General features: G+C 35.7%; 1 protein-coding gene across 3 annotated transcripts in view; it reads left to right on the forward strand.

The window, feature by feature from the left end:
• UGGT2 (UDP-glucose glycoprotein glucosyltransferase 2) overlaps positions 1–13998 on the forward strand; it is a 77848-nt gene that overhangs the window by 26781 nt on the left and 37069 nt on the right. For all 3 annotated transcript variants that reach the window (XM_085057463.1, XM_085057473.1, XM_085057464.1), the window contains 8 exons: positions 419–479; positions 4543–4634; positions 5598–5748; positions 6692–6811; positions 8765–8850; positions 10384–10519; positions 11848–11979; positions 13381–13545. In XM_085057463.1, coding sequence (XP_084913589.1) covers positions 419–479; positions 4543–4634; positions 5598–5748; positions 6692–6811; positions 8765–8850; positions 10384–10519; positions 11848–11979; positions 13381–13545 — 943 coding nt within the window. The remainder of the gene's footprint in view (positions 1–418; positions 480–4542; positions 4635–5597; positions 5749–6691; positions 6812–8764; positions 8851–10383; positions 10520–11847; positions 11980–13380; positions 13546–13998) is intronic.

Raw genomic sequence — 13998 nt, forward strand, 5'->3', positions numbered from 1 at the left:
CTCCATGCTGTCATGTTGAGTGGCATGGAGATAGTAATATTAACTTAAAATATATAAATATGGCATGTGTTCAGGTAATAATTTAGATGACTGAACAACTTACTTTTTTATAATATATATCCAGAAAAAACCAAACAAACCATGAGGAAAGATTAGGAGTGGTAAAAAACATGTTTATGATACTACTTTAACAAAACTGAACCTGAATTTGAAACCTGGATTTACTAGAGTAAAACAGAACAATATTTATTTTGAAAATGCAGCATTTATGATACACCATTATTCTTCTTTTAAAGACTTAATTACAGCATTCTTCAGTTACAGTGCATTAGATGCTTAATTCAATACCAATTTCACATTAAATAATGTTTTTTTTTAAATACAGTGGTTGAGTGATACAAATATTTTATTTTAACAGGTCACTGACAAGAGTACCCATAAACAAGAAAATGCAAAATGAAATAGAAGAAAATCAGAAGGTTTGTTTTTATTTCTTCAAACAGACATTTGAATTACTATTGTATTGCTGCGTTTGGAGATGTTTTTAGTCTAGCAACTTTTGTATTTTTTGTCAGAGGAAAAGAGCTGATTGTTCTAAAAATCTGTTATGAGACAGGTAACATTTAAATATGAAATTCAACTATTTCACTCTCTGCTATTTGTGAAACATTTTCCATTCTCTCTTTTGGTTTTACAGCTTTAAGCAAGGCCAAACAATTTTCAGAGTGTTGAGTCCCAAATTGTGTGCTGGGAAAGCAAAATAGTATCAGTTACTTGTTCTATAACTTTGGTGTTGAATCTAGGCCTGCTGCTTATATTATGGTCAGCACATGTTAACTTTGAGCTTTCCACACTCTCAGAATCACACATGCAACTATTCTGCAAGGTGTTTAGAACCTCATCTGTGGTAGATGGTGTTTTTATTTTCATCCTTGATTCACTGCATCTTTTATTCCTTGTACCACATGAGCAGTCCTGGTTCCCTTGTTCCTGTGATTTTGACTGATCTGAGATTTATCCTGAGGTGCCACTTAGTATTTGTTGAATTCATGGTGTCTGTCTCTGTTCAGTTTGGATATTTTCTTTCAAGTTGAGTGTTGCAGTTAAATGTTAGGCACCATGCCTGTAGGACTGGTCATGTGAAATGACATCCAGAGCACTGTCCTTAGTCTTGATCTTCAGAACGTGTGTTTTCATGTGGTGTTAAGACTGACCAATCACTGTAGTGAAAGGGATTTATAACTTACTTTTGTCACTCCTGTACTTTTGTAACATTTATTTGATACATTTCCATGTATCATTTTGCTTTGTGTCCATTTAGAGCTTTTCCTTTTGCCTTGCCAAGACTAGTATCTCCAGGGGAATATCCTTCCAGTTTCTTTCACTTTCCAAAGCAGTGGAAGTGAACAAGGTCCTTCTTGCACTGGTGCAGCTTTCTCATAAAGAGCTTGTCATCTCTGTTGTAGCAAAAATACCACATAAATGATTTAAAATTCTATGCTGTGCAAAACTCATGTAAGGCTTTCCATTCTTGAGTATTTCCTGCCCATGTAGTGACTGTAGGCTCGACTGTTAACTTTTTGTAAATGGTTATGCAGACAATTGTGTAGCCTTTGTTTGTCCATAGATGATTGAGCATGGGCTGGTATATTGAGAAGACATTTCAAGTATTTCAGCAAATCACCTCCTTGAGCTGTTCAGCTTTCTTGTGTGCAGGGTATATGTTTAATCCTTGGGTTTTTACAGAGATCTTAAAGTGAGCTCAACATTACACAGGCCTCTTGTTTCTTGCAGTAGTGAGAAGTCCTGTAGTTGTTGCTGAAGTGAGGAAATCATTGTCTGCATTTCAATGCTTTCTGTATACAGCCAAGATATGCTTTTTCCTATAATTCTTTGTTGTTAGGCTTATAGTCAGGATAAAGCAAAACAAATCCCAGCTCATCATAGGTCCTCCAGAGTATGAGTGCTGGTATCAGAACTTTTCCTGTTTCTTGATGAAGTCTTTACAATGACTTTCCTTAGTTGCAGCTCTCTTAACACAAAAATCGAAACTAACTGCCTAATTAAAAACTACTCCTCCACCACAAAATGCAAAGAAAAAAGTAAAGGTCTATCAGGAATTAAACTGACAATTGCTAAATATAAGGACTGGGAGAAGTAACTTAAAATTTGTATTGAAATAAAGTAGTGTGCACTTAGGCACATGTGTTTATATGTAAATGGTTATGACAATGAAGATATGGTTAATGGATATAAACAATTTGGCTAGTTTGATGTTTTGTTGGATTTTTTTAATGGGGCACAATTTAGTTGCCTAAAATGGAATTTCTGATGCCATTTGAGATGCTACAAGCCATCTGAGATAGGCACACAGGTCTGGCAGACGTGTCCATTGGGACATCCATCCCCTTCTGCCTCACCTGTATATTCCAGTCCAAGATACCTTATCTGAAACAAATTACAATGGATATCTGTGTGGTTGGGCAGCTGAATCACTCCTATGATTCCATTAATGTATTAACTACATTAACTTTAAGAGGATTCTATGCACCTATCACACTGTTTTAATTTCATGCAAGGTCACATCCTTCCTGTAGGCTGAAGGCCTTTAGACAGCTAAAAGCTAAAAACTGTTGAATAAAAGTAAGGAAACTTCCTGAACACTGCTGCTTGAGCACAATAAATTGTCATGTGCATTCTTGAACTGCAGTACATCCATCTAGCAGCAGGAGAGATATGATCCCATGCTGTGTGTAACTGGATGATTCCCTCTCAAGATAATGAAAGTTGAATAGGAAATGCAACGGGAGGAAATAAAGTTATTAAAAGTTGAAAGACATGTGATGATTTAGGTGTAATGAGTTGATACCTAACCAAGAAATAGACAAAGAACTGCTATAGATGAAAGAAAAAAATAAAACCTCATTAAACAGAACTCACAACTTGCAGTGCAATAATTTGCTGACAGTTTAGCAAGAAAATACTACATGAATATTATCAGCCTTAAATTCTAGTGTTGGATGCCTAAATAGTCCTTCCATCAACGTTTTTGTGGCAATGTGGATGCTCTTCTATACAATCAAATGTCTAGTGTCAAAATTGTATTAAGAAATCTTTCCTCTGATATATCAATGTCTGTAAGTATCTGAAGCGGGGGGTGTCAAGAAGATGGAGCCAGGCTCTTCTCCATAGTGCTGAGTAATAGGACAAGAAGCAACAGGCAGAAACTGATGGATGGGGAAATTCCACCTGAACACGAGGAAGAGCTACTGTACTCTGCAAGTTACTGAGCACTGGAACAGACTGTCCAGAGAGGTTGTGGAGTCCCCCTCACTGGAGATATTCAAGAATGCAATTCTGGACACAATCCTCTGCAATGTGCTTTAGGAAGACTTTGTCTGGGGAGGGGGATTGGACCAGATGACCCACTGTGATCCCTTCCAACCTTAACCATTCTGGGATTCAGCTCAGTTCTTTTGCTATTTACATTTCCTGCTTACATTTAACTGGGTGAAAGTAACCACACTGCTTTAAAGAAATAATACAGTTTTCAGTGTTTTGTCTTTTTTGCTCTCATTTGTCCAGTGACAGGTTTATAATGGGAGTGATATAGACAGCCTGAGTTGCTTGCTGTAAGCATGCTTTTCTTAAAGTACATTTTTTGTTCACAGTTACTTTGTTTGGCAAGTGGGACCTAAATTGGAAAAAATACATCTTTTTCAGTTCACTTGTTTTGCATATTTTTTGTGCTTTCCGTTTCTCTGTTGGGAATTAAGGCAGATCTGGAAATCTGACTGCTCCTTCTGGCATGCTCTGGAATACACTACGGCTGTTGCTCCTGTCACTTACCTTGCTACAGCCACCATAGACTGAACAGTGTTGTGCCTTGGAGGTCCCTGAAGGAAAATGATAAGATACATTTTACTGCCTAAATACTTCCTTCCTCCTGTATTTGTTTACTGGGGATCTTTTTTATTCTTTGCCAAGCAAAGATATGCTATTGCTTTCTCATCTGTGTTTTTTCCATGGTCCCTTTGTTAGATGAGATTTCAGGTTTCTCGTCATTTTTTGCTAATTCTCTGAAACAGTTCAGCTACACATTCATCAGAACTGAGAGATGTTAAGTTATTGATAAAGCTGTGGAGGTCTGAGAGACATACATAAAGTCTCCCTTTGCTGAATGGGTACATAGGAATAATTTTTCAAAAGCTTATAAGTTGTATTTCTGTATGTGTGTGAGTATTTTCATTTTCTGCTGGCAAACACTGAGAATGTGTCCTTTTCTCTGCCTTGTACAAGTAGGGACACTGTAGGTTGTTTTTAGGGGAATCACCAGCTGTTCTCATTTGTATTTGTACATCTGAAGTGTATTAAATGGCACTCATAAAATATGTGGTCAATATTTTTTCCAACACTTAGATAAAAGAAGAAATTGTGTGGAAGAGACTTGATCTGTCTGCTCTGCAGAATTACTTAAGGGTGTTTGTATGTGTTAGTGTAGACATATACCTAAATAAATAAGCAGTACTTTTTACTTTTTAGCATTTTCATGAAACTCTTGGAATTCAACCTGGAGAAGCACGTTTATTTCTAAATGGCCTTCATATTGACCTGGATTTTCATGATCCCTTTAGGTAAGATGATACATTTTGTTTGAAGGTTACAGAATTACTAATAATACTGGAGAGTTATGCTCATGGTCCTAATCTCATCTGTTGCATTATAGGGGCAAGAAAGTGTTCTGGTAGGAGGAATACTGATTTACAGTGGTTTTTCTTTGAGTATGGACATTGTTTAGTAGTTGAGAACAGACTTTTCTCTTGAAATATGTTTTCTAATTTGCTTATAATTTTATGATTCACATGTGAAATTAATTTGGAAATGAAAGGAATCTAATGTGTGTTTGTAAAAAAGTGTGGAAAGTACTTTATAAAAAAGTAAGTTAATGCTTGCATATCCCTGTTACTTAAAAATTAAGAAAATATGGAAATGAAGGCAGTCGTAAAATCTTGCCAGCTATGTTCTACTGTGAAGTACTTCAGGGTTTTTTTCATTTTCAAATCTGAACATTCAGATTGCAGCAGATGTCCCAGAGTCCTGTTGGGTCTTCTGGGAAGTTTTAGAGGTGTGGCTGTGTGTTTCCTCCATGCTGTTTTCTGAGTTCTGCCATGATGCAGACTCAGAGCTTGTCTGTGTCTCCATCACTTGCTGCTTGCTTCTCTACACACTTACAGAGCTGCTTCTCAGGGTACCCCAGCTTGGATTTCTGCCTCAGCCAGGACAGGTCAGCAAGAAACCTTTCACTCTGCTGTCCTGCCACACCTTACTAAAGATGGATAAAATTGCTTCATATAAAATAGATGTGAATGAACAAAAAATTGTATCATCTGTTGTAATTCTGTTTTGAAATAAGTTGGAGACGTATACTTACAGTGTTATTAACTGATGTTGTTTTAAACATTAGGCTGTGGGAGAATATAAAGAGGCAAACATTTCTAAGACTATTAACATGAAGATTATTTTTAGTTTTAAAAGTAATTTTTATGTCATGACAAGAGTTCTATGTAGACATTATGTATTTTATCTTCCTGAAAAAGTATCCTAGAGACTCTTAAACTGGAAGGAAAAGTGATGCATGGCCTCCATGAACTTGGCATCAAAGGGGAGATCCTGAGTAAATTTATGAGGTTGCATGTACATCCTACAGATAATAATTATGCGCTAGATATTCGTCACTCTTCGATAATAGTAAGTAATGGAACAGTTATTTATTTAAAGATTACATCTTTGATAATTCTGTATATGAGACAGTTTATCTTTTTTTGTAGTGTATTTGAAATACTAGGCATAAGGCCATATATCAATTAGCAGTTCAAGATATTTTCGAGGGTAATATATTTTAGGAGTGATTTTCTCTAGTTTATACCTCAATAAAATTTTAAGATTTAGGGTGTTTAAAAGAAAAGAGAAATATATCTAACAGTAGTTGCACACCTAAAGCTATATAATTTGTCTTTTACAGCAATTAATCTAACTACATAATACTACATTATATCTTCATATTGTGCAAACTTCTAAGTACACTTTACAAGTATGATAAGTGAATTGTGGGCCACTTAAATATTTTATTTCTAACTGTCCAATGGCTGTGCTTTTTATCCTTCTTCCAAATTTACACAGGTTTCATTACAAAGGTTATATGCCGGGGAAAAGGCACTAAATATTTTTTTTCACCTGAAAGAGCCATATTTCCCTCTTCTGTTTGCCAAGGCTTGCAAAGAAAGGACTAGAAGAACAAATCAACCACATGTTGATTGTTCTAAAGTGCTGTTGCTGCAGGTTGCAGATAAATACTGTGTTTGAATTCGTCTGCTGTGTTACACACATCTGTGTGATACATTGTTATGATGTTTGCATTGTGAAAGTAATTTCCACACTTGAAAAAAAATGGCTTTATTCACATCCATATCCACAGTACAAGTGGTCATTTTTCCTTTTCCATCCAGTATTAGTTTCATTGTGTACTGCAGATAAAAACAGTTCAATTGAAAAGAAAAAAAAGATAATATTGAGAAGGTATTTTCTGTTATTATTTAACAAAAAAGGGTGACATTTTATAATATTATTATGCCCACATATTTTTCTCAATATTCAATGTGTGTATTCTAAATGGCTGCCTTCTTTGTTTTAGTGGATTAATAATATAGAACAAGATCACAGCTATAGCACATGGCCTGCAAGCTATCAGGAACTGCTAAAACCCACATTTCCTGGATTTTTACAGGAGATTAGGCGCAATTTATATAATTTGGTAAGTTTGGAGGACTTAATTTTTTTACATAGTGTATATATTAGTATGTGGACTGACAGTTTATTAAAAATGCACATACTGAATTTATTGTTAAGATAGGTTTTCTGTGTGGATCTGCTAACTAATTATAGATGTCTTCTAGACTAATTTTTCTTCTGTAGATAGCATTCTGTATCACTTAGTAAGCTAAGGAAGCAGCTATTGCTGATTTAAATTAAAATTTCTAAAGGTGATTGTATGAACCATAGACTCATAATATGGTTTGGGTTGTAAAGGACCACTGAAGGTTATCTAGTTCAGCTCTCCGTTGGTCCTGCAGGGACAAAAACTTCATCCAACCTGTCCTTTAACGACTTAAATTGTGGTCCATCCATAGCTTCTCTGGGCAACCCGTTCTCCTGTGACATCTTTGGTGTCTCACCACCCTCATTTCTTCATATCATATTCAGTCTAAATCTGCCCTCTTAGTTTAAAACTGTTACCTCTTGTTCTGTCACTACAATGTCACTACTACTGGTAAAAAACCCCTCTCCTTCTTGTAAGTCTTCCTGTACTCATAGGAGAGGTGCTCCAGCCCTCTGTTTTTGTGGCCCTCCTTTGAACCCACTCGAGGTCCATGTCTTTCCTGTGCTGGGAACTCCAGAGCTGAATGCAGCATTGCAGCTGGGATCTCACCAGAGCACAGGGACAGAATCCCGTCCCTCGCCCTGCTGGCCACACTGCTTTGGATGCAGCCCAGGACAAGTTCGGCTTTCTGGGCTGTGAATGTACATTGCCAGCTCATTTGCAGCCTCTCATCCAGCAGCACCCCCAAGTCCTTCTGGGCAGGGCTGCTCTCAATACCTTTATCCCTCAGCCCATATTGATAAACTGCCCCAGTTCAGATGCAGCACTTTGTACTTGGCTTTGTTGAACCTCATGAGGTTCCCATGGATCCACTTCTTGAGCATATCCTGGTCCCTCTGGATGGCTTCCCACCCTTCAGATGTGTCACCTGCACCACTCAGCTTGGTGTCTTCTGCAAAGCTGCTGGGGGTGCACTTGATCCCTTTGTCTTCTATGTAGTTGCTTGAAGTGATGCGGTTTGTTTAGAAAAAGACAAAGAAAATACAAGCAATAGGAAATTAAAAACTGTATGTTTATGATGAAGCATGTGTGTAATATGAAATAGATTGCATTATGTATTTAATGTTAAATATAAGAGCTATATTATAGGAATCTACAACATGCCATTTAACTATAACCTGAAGGGTTCAAAATTTTTAAAGTTATTCTGCTTCATTTCAGCTACTCTAGCAAGTATAAATTGTAAGCAGAGTTTGCAGTGCAAAGTTGAATAAATGAGGTACAGATGTCACAATTCAATCTACATAAGGATAATTTGCCTATGCAGACACATCCCATTTTAGATTCTATGCATGCCTGAAAGATCTGATTTTATACTCCAAGCTACACTGAGTGGAAGAGTGACTACAAAGATATGTGAGACAGGAAGGAAGAATTCTTTCCCAAAGCTCCATTTTTCACTTAAAGATTTTAGCCAAAATATTATGTTTATTTTTGTTTGGTTTTCACAACAGCAGAGAGTTTATTAAAAGTAGTAACAGAAAGATCAGCATTTTATCTTTTTAAAAGAAAAACGGAGTTTATTAATAAAAATAAAGTAGTGGCACAGAGTCTTTCAAAGGAGAAAAGCGGGATCACTTATGTTGAAGTTCAGTAAATGGTTAAATCCCATTTCCACTATTTGGTCCAAATTCATTAATTCTGATGTTATTTTCCTTTTTTCTCTTAATGTTTTCTTACAATGAATGCTCTAAAAAATTGAAAACAGCTGGGGCGTACAGCTCCTTTGGAAATTAATGTTCTCGTCTTAGATTTTATATCTGAAGAAAAAATAAAAACAGACGTCAAGAATAAATATTGGATGCCTGATATATTTTCTCTTCTTAGGTACTTTTTGTTGATCCTGTCCAAGAAGATACTGGTGATTATATGAAGCTGGCAGAATTATTCTATCATCATGATGTACCACTTAGGTAAGGAAAACTGAAAGTCTTGGGGAAAAAATCTTTAAATAAGGTTACTTTCATTTTTTTATTCTTCATCTTCTATTTTGCTAGACAAGGATGTGATTTCAAATTAAGTCCAATGCAACAACATTCTTATAAGGCACACTGGTTACCCACTTGTGTCAAGCTTACTCAGGTATTAAGTATTCTTAAGCAAACAGATTGCAAGGGATAATATATCTGAGTGTGTGTAAAATGAACTGCAAAAGTCTGATAAAAATTTATCTTGTCAAATAGTCCCACTGGGTGCCCTTGTGGAGTTGCATTCTAATCAAAATATTCTGTAAGTAAAGCATGCTTTGAGGGATTTTTTAAAATTCAGTTTTTTCAATTGTGGTTGCTTTATCTAATGTTGTTTTGATATGTACACTTAAAATCCAAAGTGAGGTTATCCTCATTGAGTTTTGAATTTCCATATGTGAGTTGCCTGAGTCTGAGCTAGTCATCATTTGAGAGAGAGACACGTGTGAGGAACAATCTAGTTGATCTAAAATGACTACTTTGAAAAAAAAATTAAATGCTCTCAGAAATGCCTGTTAATTTCCACAGTTTATAAAAGAAGGAAATCCAAAGTTCAGTAAGATGAATTCCATGTTAAATATTTTAAATCTTCCTGTGAAATGGCTTCTTGTGTCCTCAGTAAATTACAGGTGTTTCATTTTCCTTTACTATTTAAGTAGTTCTGATATATTTTTTTTGCTGTTTCTTTTTCTTTATTTTTTTATCATTCAATTACAAAAACACAGTTTAGGACAGATTGCAGTTATCTATGTGTTTTTACAGAAAGTTTAGGTTGGAAGGGATCAGAAAGATAGTATGGCCTTGTCTCAGTCCAGGCTTTTTTCATGAAATCAGTATCAAAACATCACCTCCAATAGGCCTTTTTACCTCTCAAGCCTCATATTTCTTTGGGTTTTTTTTCAATAGTGGAAATTTAGGGATTAGTAGCAGATGTCTTTAAAACTGGTGTAAATGGAAAATGAATGGCAATGTGAGGACGAGGAAGGCCCAGAAGGTTAAAAAGACAAGAGAAGGGCTAGTAGAAATGGCACACAATGATGTCTTCATACACCTACTCAGGATATCCCTTTCAGGAAAAGTAAGACAGACAATGCCCAGACTAAAACAAAGACATGAGCCATTAATAGATGATGTAGGAATGTAAAGAACCAAAACCTTCATACAGGTAAGGAGAGAAAGTACTGTGAGTAAACCCTGTTGACTCACAGAAATCTTAATTATTGTCAGCTTTAAAAGGCATATGCAAAGTCAGTACATGGTTGGTAACCTAAGCATTCTGTAGAGGAGCTGAGGAAGGATGCATGGCTGGTATCCTCAGTGTCAGCACAAACAGAAACACCACTCAGGTACAGGGTTTTCATCTCTGCATGCTGGGCAGATCACTTGAATGCAAACATTTTCTTCTTCCGTGTTTGTATTGGAATGTGTGGGAAGCAGATATTGTGTTAAAATGAATGATCTCTTTTTGTTTGTTTATAGAATTGGAATTGTTTTCATTTTAAGTACAAAAGAAGAAATTGATGGAAATGAAGATGCTGGAGTAGCTCTTTGGAGAACTTTTAATTACATTGCAGAGGAATCTGACACCTCTCAGGCCTTTCTGTCAATAATTAATGTTAGTTCTTTCACAAGAAATCAACTATTTACTTCTGTTTTATAATTTATTAATTTTTGTATAGTTAAGATCTTGCTCCCTTGTAATAACATGAGACATATGCATTTACTTTATGCAGAAATGAAGTACTAAAAACATGTATAGCATTAATATACTATGGAATTATTTGCAGAAATACTTTCCTCTTCCAGAAACCAATTTGCTCTTGTAATTTTGCCTATCAATAGGCTTTCTTTAATAATATAAAAAAGTAGATGCATGCCTTGCAGCTTTTAGTATTTTCTTGAGAAAAATTATTCTGTATTTTTTGTGTTAATGTAATGGGCCTATCTTTGTGTTCTGTATCTCTTGGAGTACAGGGATTTTAATGTCACTTTTGCAGTCCTATGATCTTTCAAGAACCCTTTCTTTTTGTCCAGTGTAGGAAGTGAAACAGTAAGATAGCTTCTTTTTTTTGGTCATGCTTGAGCTGTCTGTGGGTGTAGAAAACATAGAAATATTCCAGGTTTGGAGCTTAATGAGACATGAAAGGAATTGAAGTAACTAGGATCTCCCTTGGAAGAGAAATCCACAAATGATAGGGAGCTGACATGCATGGGTGATGATTATCCATGACTAGAACAAAAGCTGTAATTTACAGTGTGCTTTTTAAAATGTTGTGTTTCTCTCTTTATTTTGTTTCATAATATACAGAATAGGGGATGAGAAATATATTTAAAAGATAACAAAGATAGGAGCAATAAAATAAAAGGTTGAGATATTCAGAGCTATAGAGGAAAATGTTGTTCCTCATTTGAAGAGAAATTGATTGAAAAATTTTCACTTCAAATTTTTATTCTATGTATAATGAAAGTGATAATATTATTCTATGAAATAAAATAACATTGGTAAGGAAAAATCATCACTGTAGAAAAAGGTATCACTGACTAGTTTTGGCTTGGATTAATATGGATTCAGGTAACTACCCATGTTAGGTAGTTTATAGAGAGAATTTAGATTGCTTCTCTAATTAGTGCAGAGAAATAACCATTCACATTCAGCTCACATAGGTGTATTTCCTTTCCCACTTCAGATTTAGATTAAAGGTATAATAATAGATCAATCAGAACAGCACTCTGATAAAAAAACTGTGCATATGCGCAATGTTGATAATTATTAAAGCAGTATAAAAATGCAATATAGCAATAAAAGCAATATAAAATCATACGGTATAAAATTTACCAGAGCACTATAAAAAAGATTATACTTACTTATTTCTATTAATTTTATCAAGTTATGTTTGGCAACTTACTACATTTTAAAATTTATTTCTGTTATAATTTTTACAGATGTTCCATGAAGTGAAAGATGGAAATGTTCTGACAGTAGATGATGTGAAAGCTGTTCTTAGAAGTGAGTACCCCCATGCTGATGTTCAGAGTATCCTGGATGTTCATTCTGAATACGATGAAGGGAGGAAGGTATGTTGGGAGCTAATGCTGGGTAAGAAAAATACTGCAGTGTACATCTCAATGCATGTACTAAGCTGAAGGATTGCTAAATGTTAAAGCAAGTAAATACAGCATCTTTGAGGCAAATTTTTCTTCAGCTGCCATTCAGTCATTAATGGAAATGTTGTAAGGGTTTCTGCAGTACTACTCTCACTATGAAAATTTACTCTTGCCTGCGGCATTCAGGAGCAAAAGTAGGCTTCTCAAGGGGTCTCTGTCATGCTGTAGAAATTGTTTACCTGTGTCTCTGGATAAGGAGCTGAAGCCTGTCTTCTAGGTGGATCATTGTTTTCTTTAATTGTGCTTTCTGGTTATGATTTCCCTTGGGAAAGACAGCTATGGATTTTAATTTAAAGGCTGTAGAGATGACATTTTTATCTCTGATGGAGTAGATGGTTTTCTGGGAAAACATATATAAAATACCTTTTTCCTACATGTGCTTTCAGCCATGCTATATATATATAGATAGTCTTGTGTTTGAGTCCATTTCATTTATTTAATTTTAAAAATTGTTATATAATGTGTGTTATGTTTCTTTGGAAAGATGCCTTGAGGCAGCCACTAAAAAAGGTGCTGTAGGCCTTATGCTGTTTGTTTCTCACTGGAATGAAGCCTGGAGGCTTTATATAGAATGGCAGTTTGAATCTGGCTGGGGAACAGCTGGATACTGTTAGGAGAAGAAAGTCTCCCAGAGAGAATATTAAAGGAAGAAAATTTGTCAGCCACCAGGAGGAAATCCCCTGTACCAGCAGGGACAGTGGGACTGTGATGAAGACCAGGGAGGAGACAGCAGGATGACAGAAAGATGGAAGCATAGATACTGCCATAGAGTTTGTAGCCATTCAGAAAGTGACACTGAAAGAAAACATGAAGGGATCCAGAATAAGAAGGGGGAATTACCTACAGTACATCTTTCTGTCTCATTGCATTTTTCATTTTGAGGAAAAATTAGCTTGTTCTGCTTTTTGATCAAATAAAACTTATGAACATAAAAGCCTTTTTGAGGTTTTTTTAGGGTGCTCTCTTTGATTATCTCGGGGTTCTTCTCCTGTGTTATTTGCTTAATTTTTTTTTTTTTTTGCTAAGAATGTTAAGCAAAATCAAAGTATATTTCTTAGCAAGATGATAAAGCAAAAGTTTATAACACTGTATATGGATCTATAATTTCTTTTGTCATTCTGTTTGACAAATGAGTCCCATCTGTCCTGTTTGTTTTCCAAACTCTTCCTGTTTTGTCCCTGCCACTCATGACAAGGTGTGACAGTGAAGAGTGCTTGGAGATTAGAGCTTATCCTCTCTAGATATTAGTTTCATTTTTTACTACGGTCAGCCACAGTCTGTTTAATCCTGTGATATTTCTGATTTGCTCAGGCAGGAGCAACCTTTTATAAAAAGAGTGGCCTGGGCCCGTTGCCTCAAGCGCTGTTTAATGGCGTGCCCTTTAACAGAGAGGAGATGGATGCAGCAGAGTTGGAGACACTTATTCTTCAGAGGATTTTTGATGCCACAGGCTTCTTCCAGCGGGCAGTTTTCATGGTACATCTAACATTTCTGAACAAGTGCAAGATGAAATATTTGACAGTGAATTGTTTCAGTCGTGTTTGTATATTAAGTTTCTTTGTAATGAGATGGCTTGAAATTGGTAATATCACACCTGCAGTTAGCTTGTTATATTAATTTGTGGTCATGGTTTTGAAACAGTATGTTTAAATTATTCAAGGCTGAAGGCTCAGCTAAGTTTGTAGTCATTATATGGAATTTTTCAACCAGAAACTCAGCATTTACTGCAGTTGTTCATTGAAAATGTGTATCTGATATTTTGAAATACTATCTGTGTGACATACGTGTTTTTGACGTGGCATTGTCCATAGAAACTTTAAGCTCAGTTGTATGTAGAAACTTTAAGCTCAGTTGAAAGATAGATTGTACAAATACTTGGTCTTTGTTTGTCTTGAAAAACTGTCTTAAAAGTACAGATTTTATATTTTT

Source organism: Lichenostomus cassidix, chromosome 1 (assembly GCF_008360975.1).
Source record: "Lichenostomus cassidix isolate B80296 chromosome 1, HeHo_3.0, whole genome shotgun sequence".
Lineage (NCBI taxonomy): Eukaryota > Metazoa > Chordata > Aves > Passeriformes > Meliphagidae > Lichenostomus > Lichenostomus cassidix.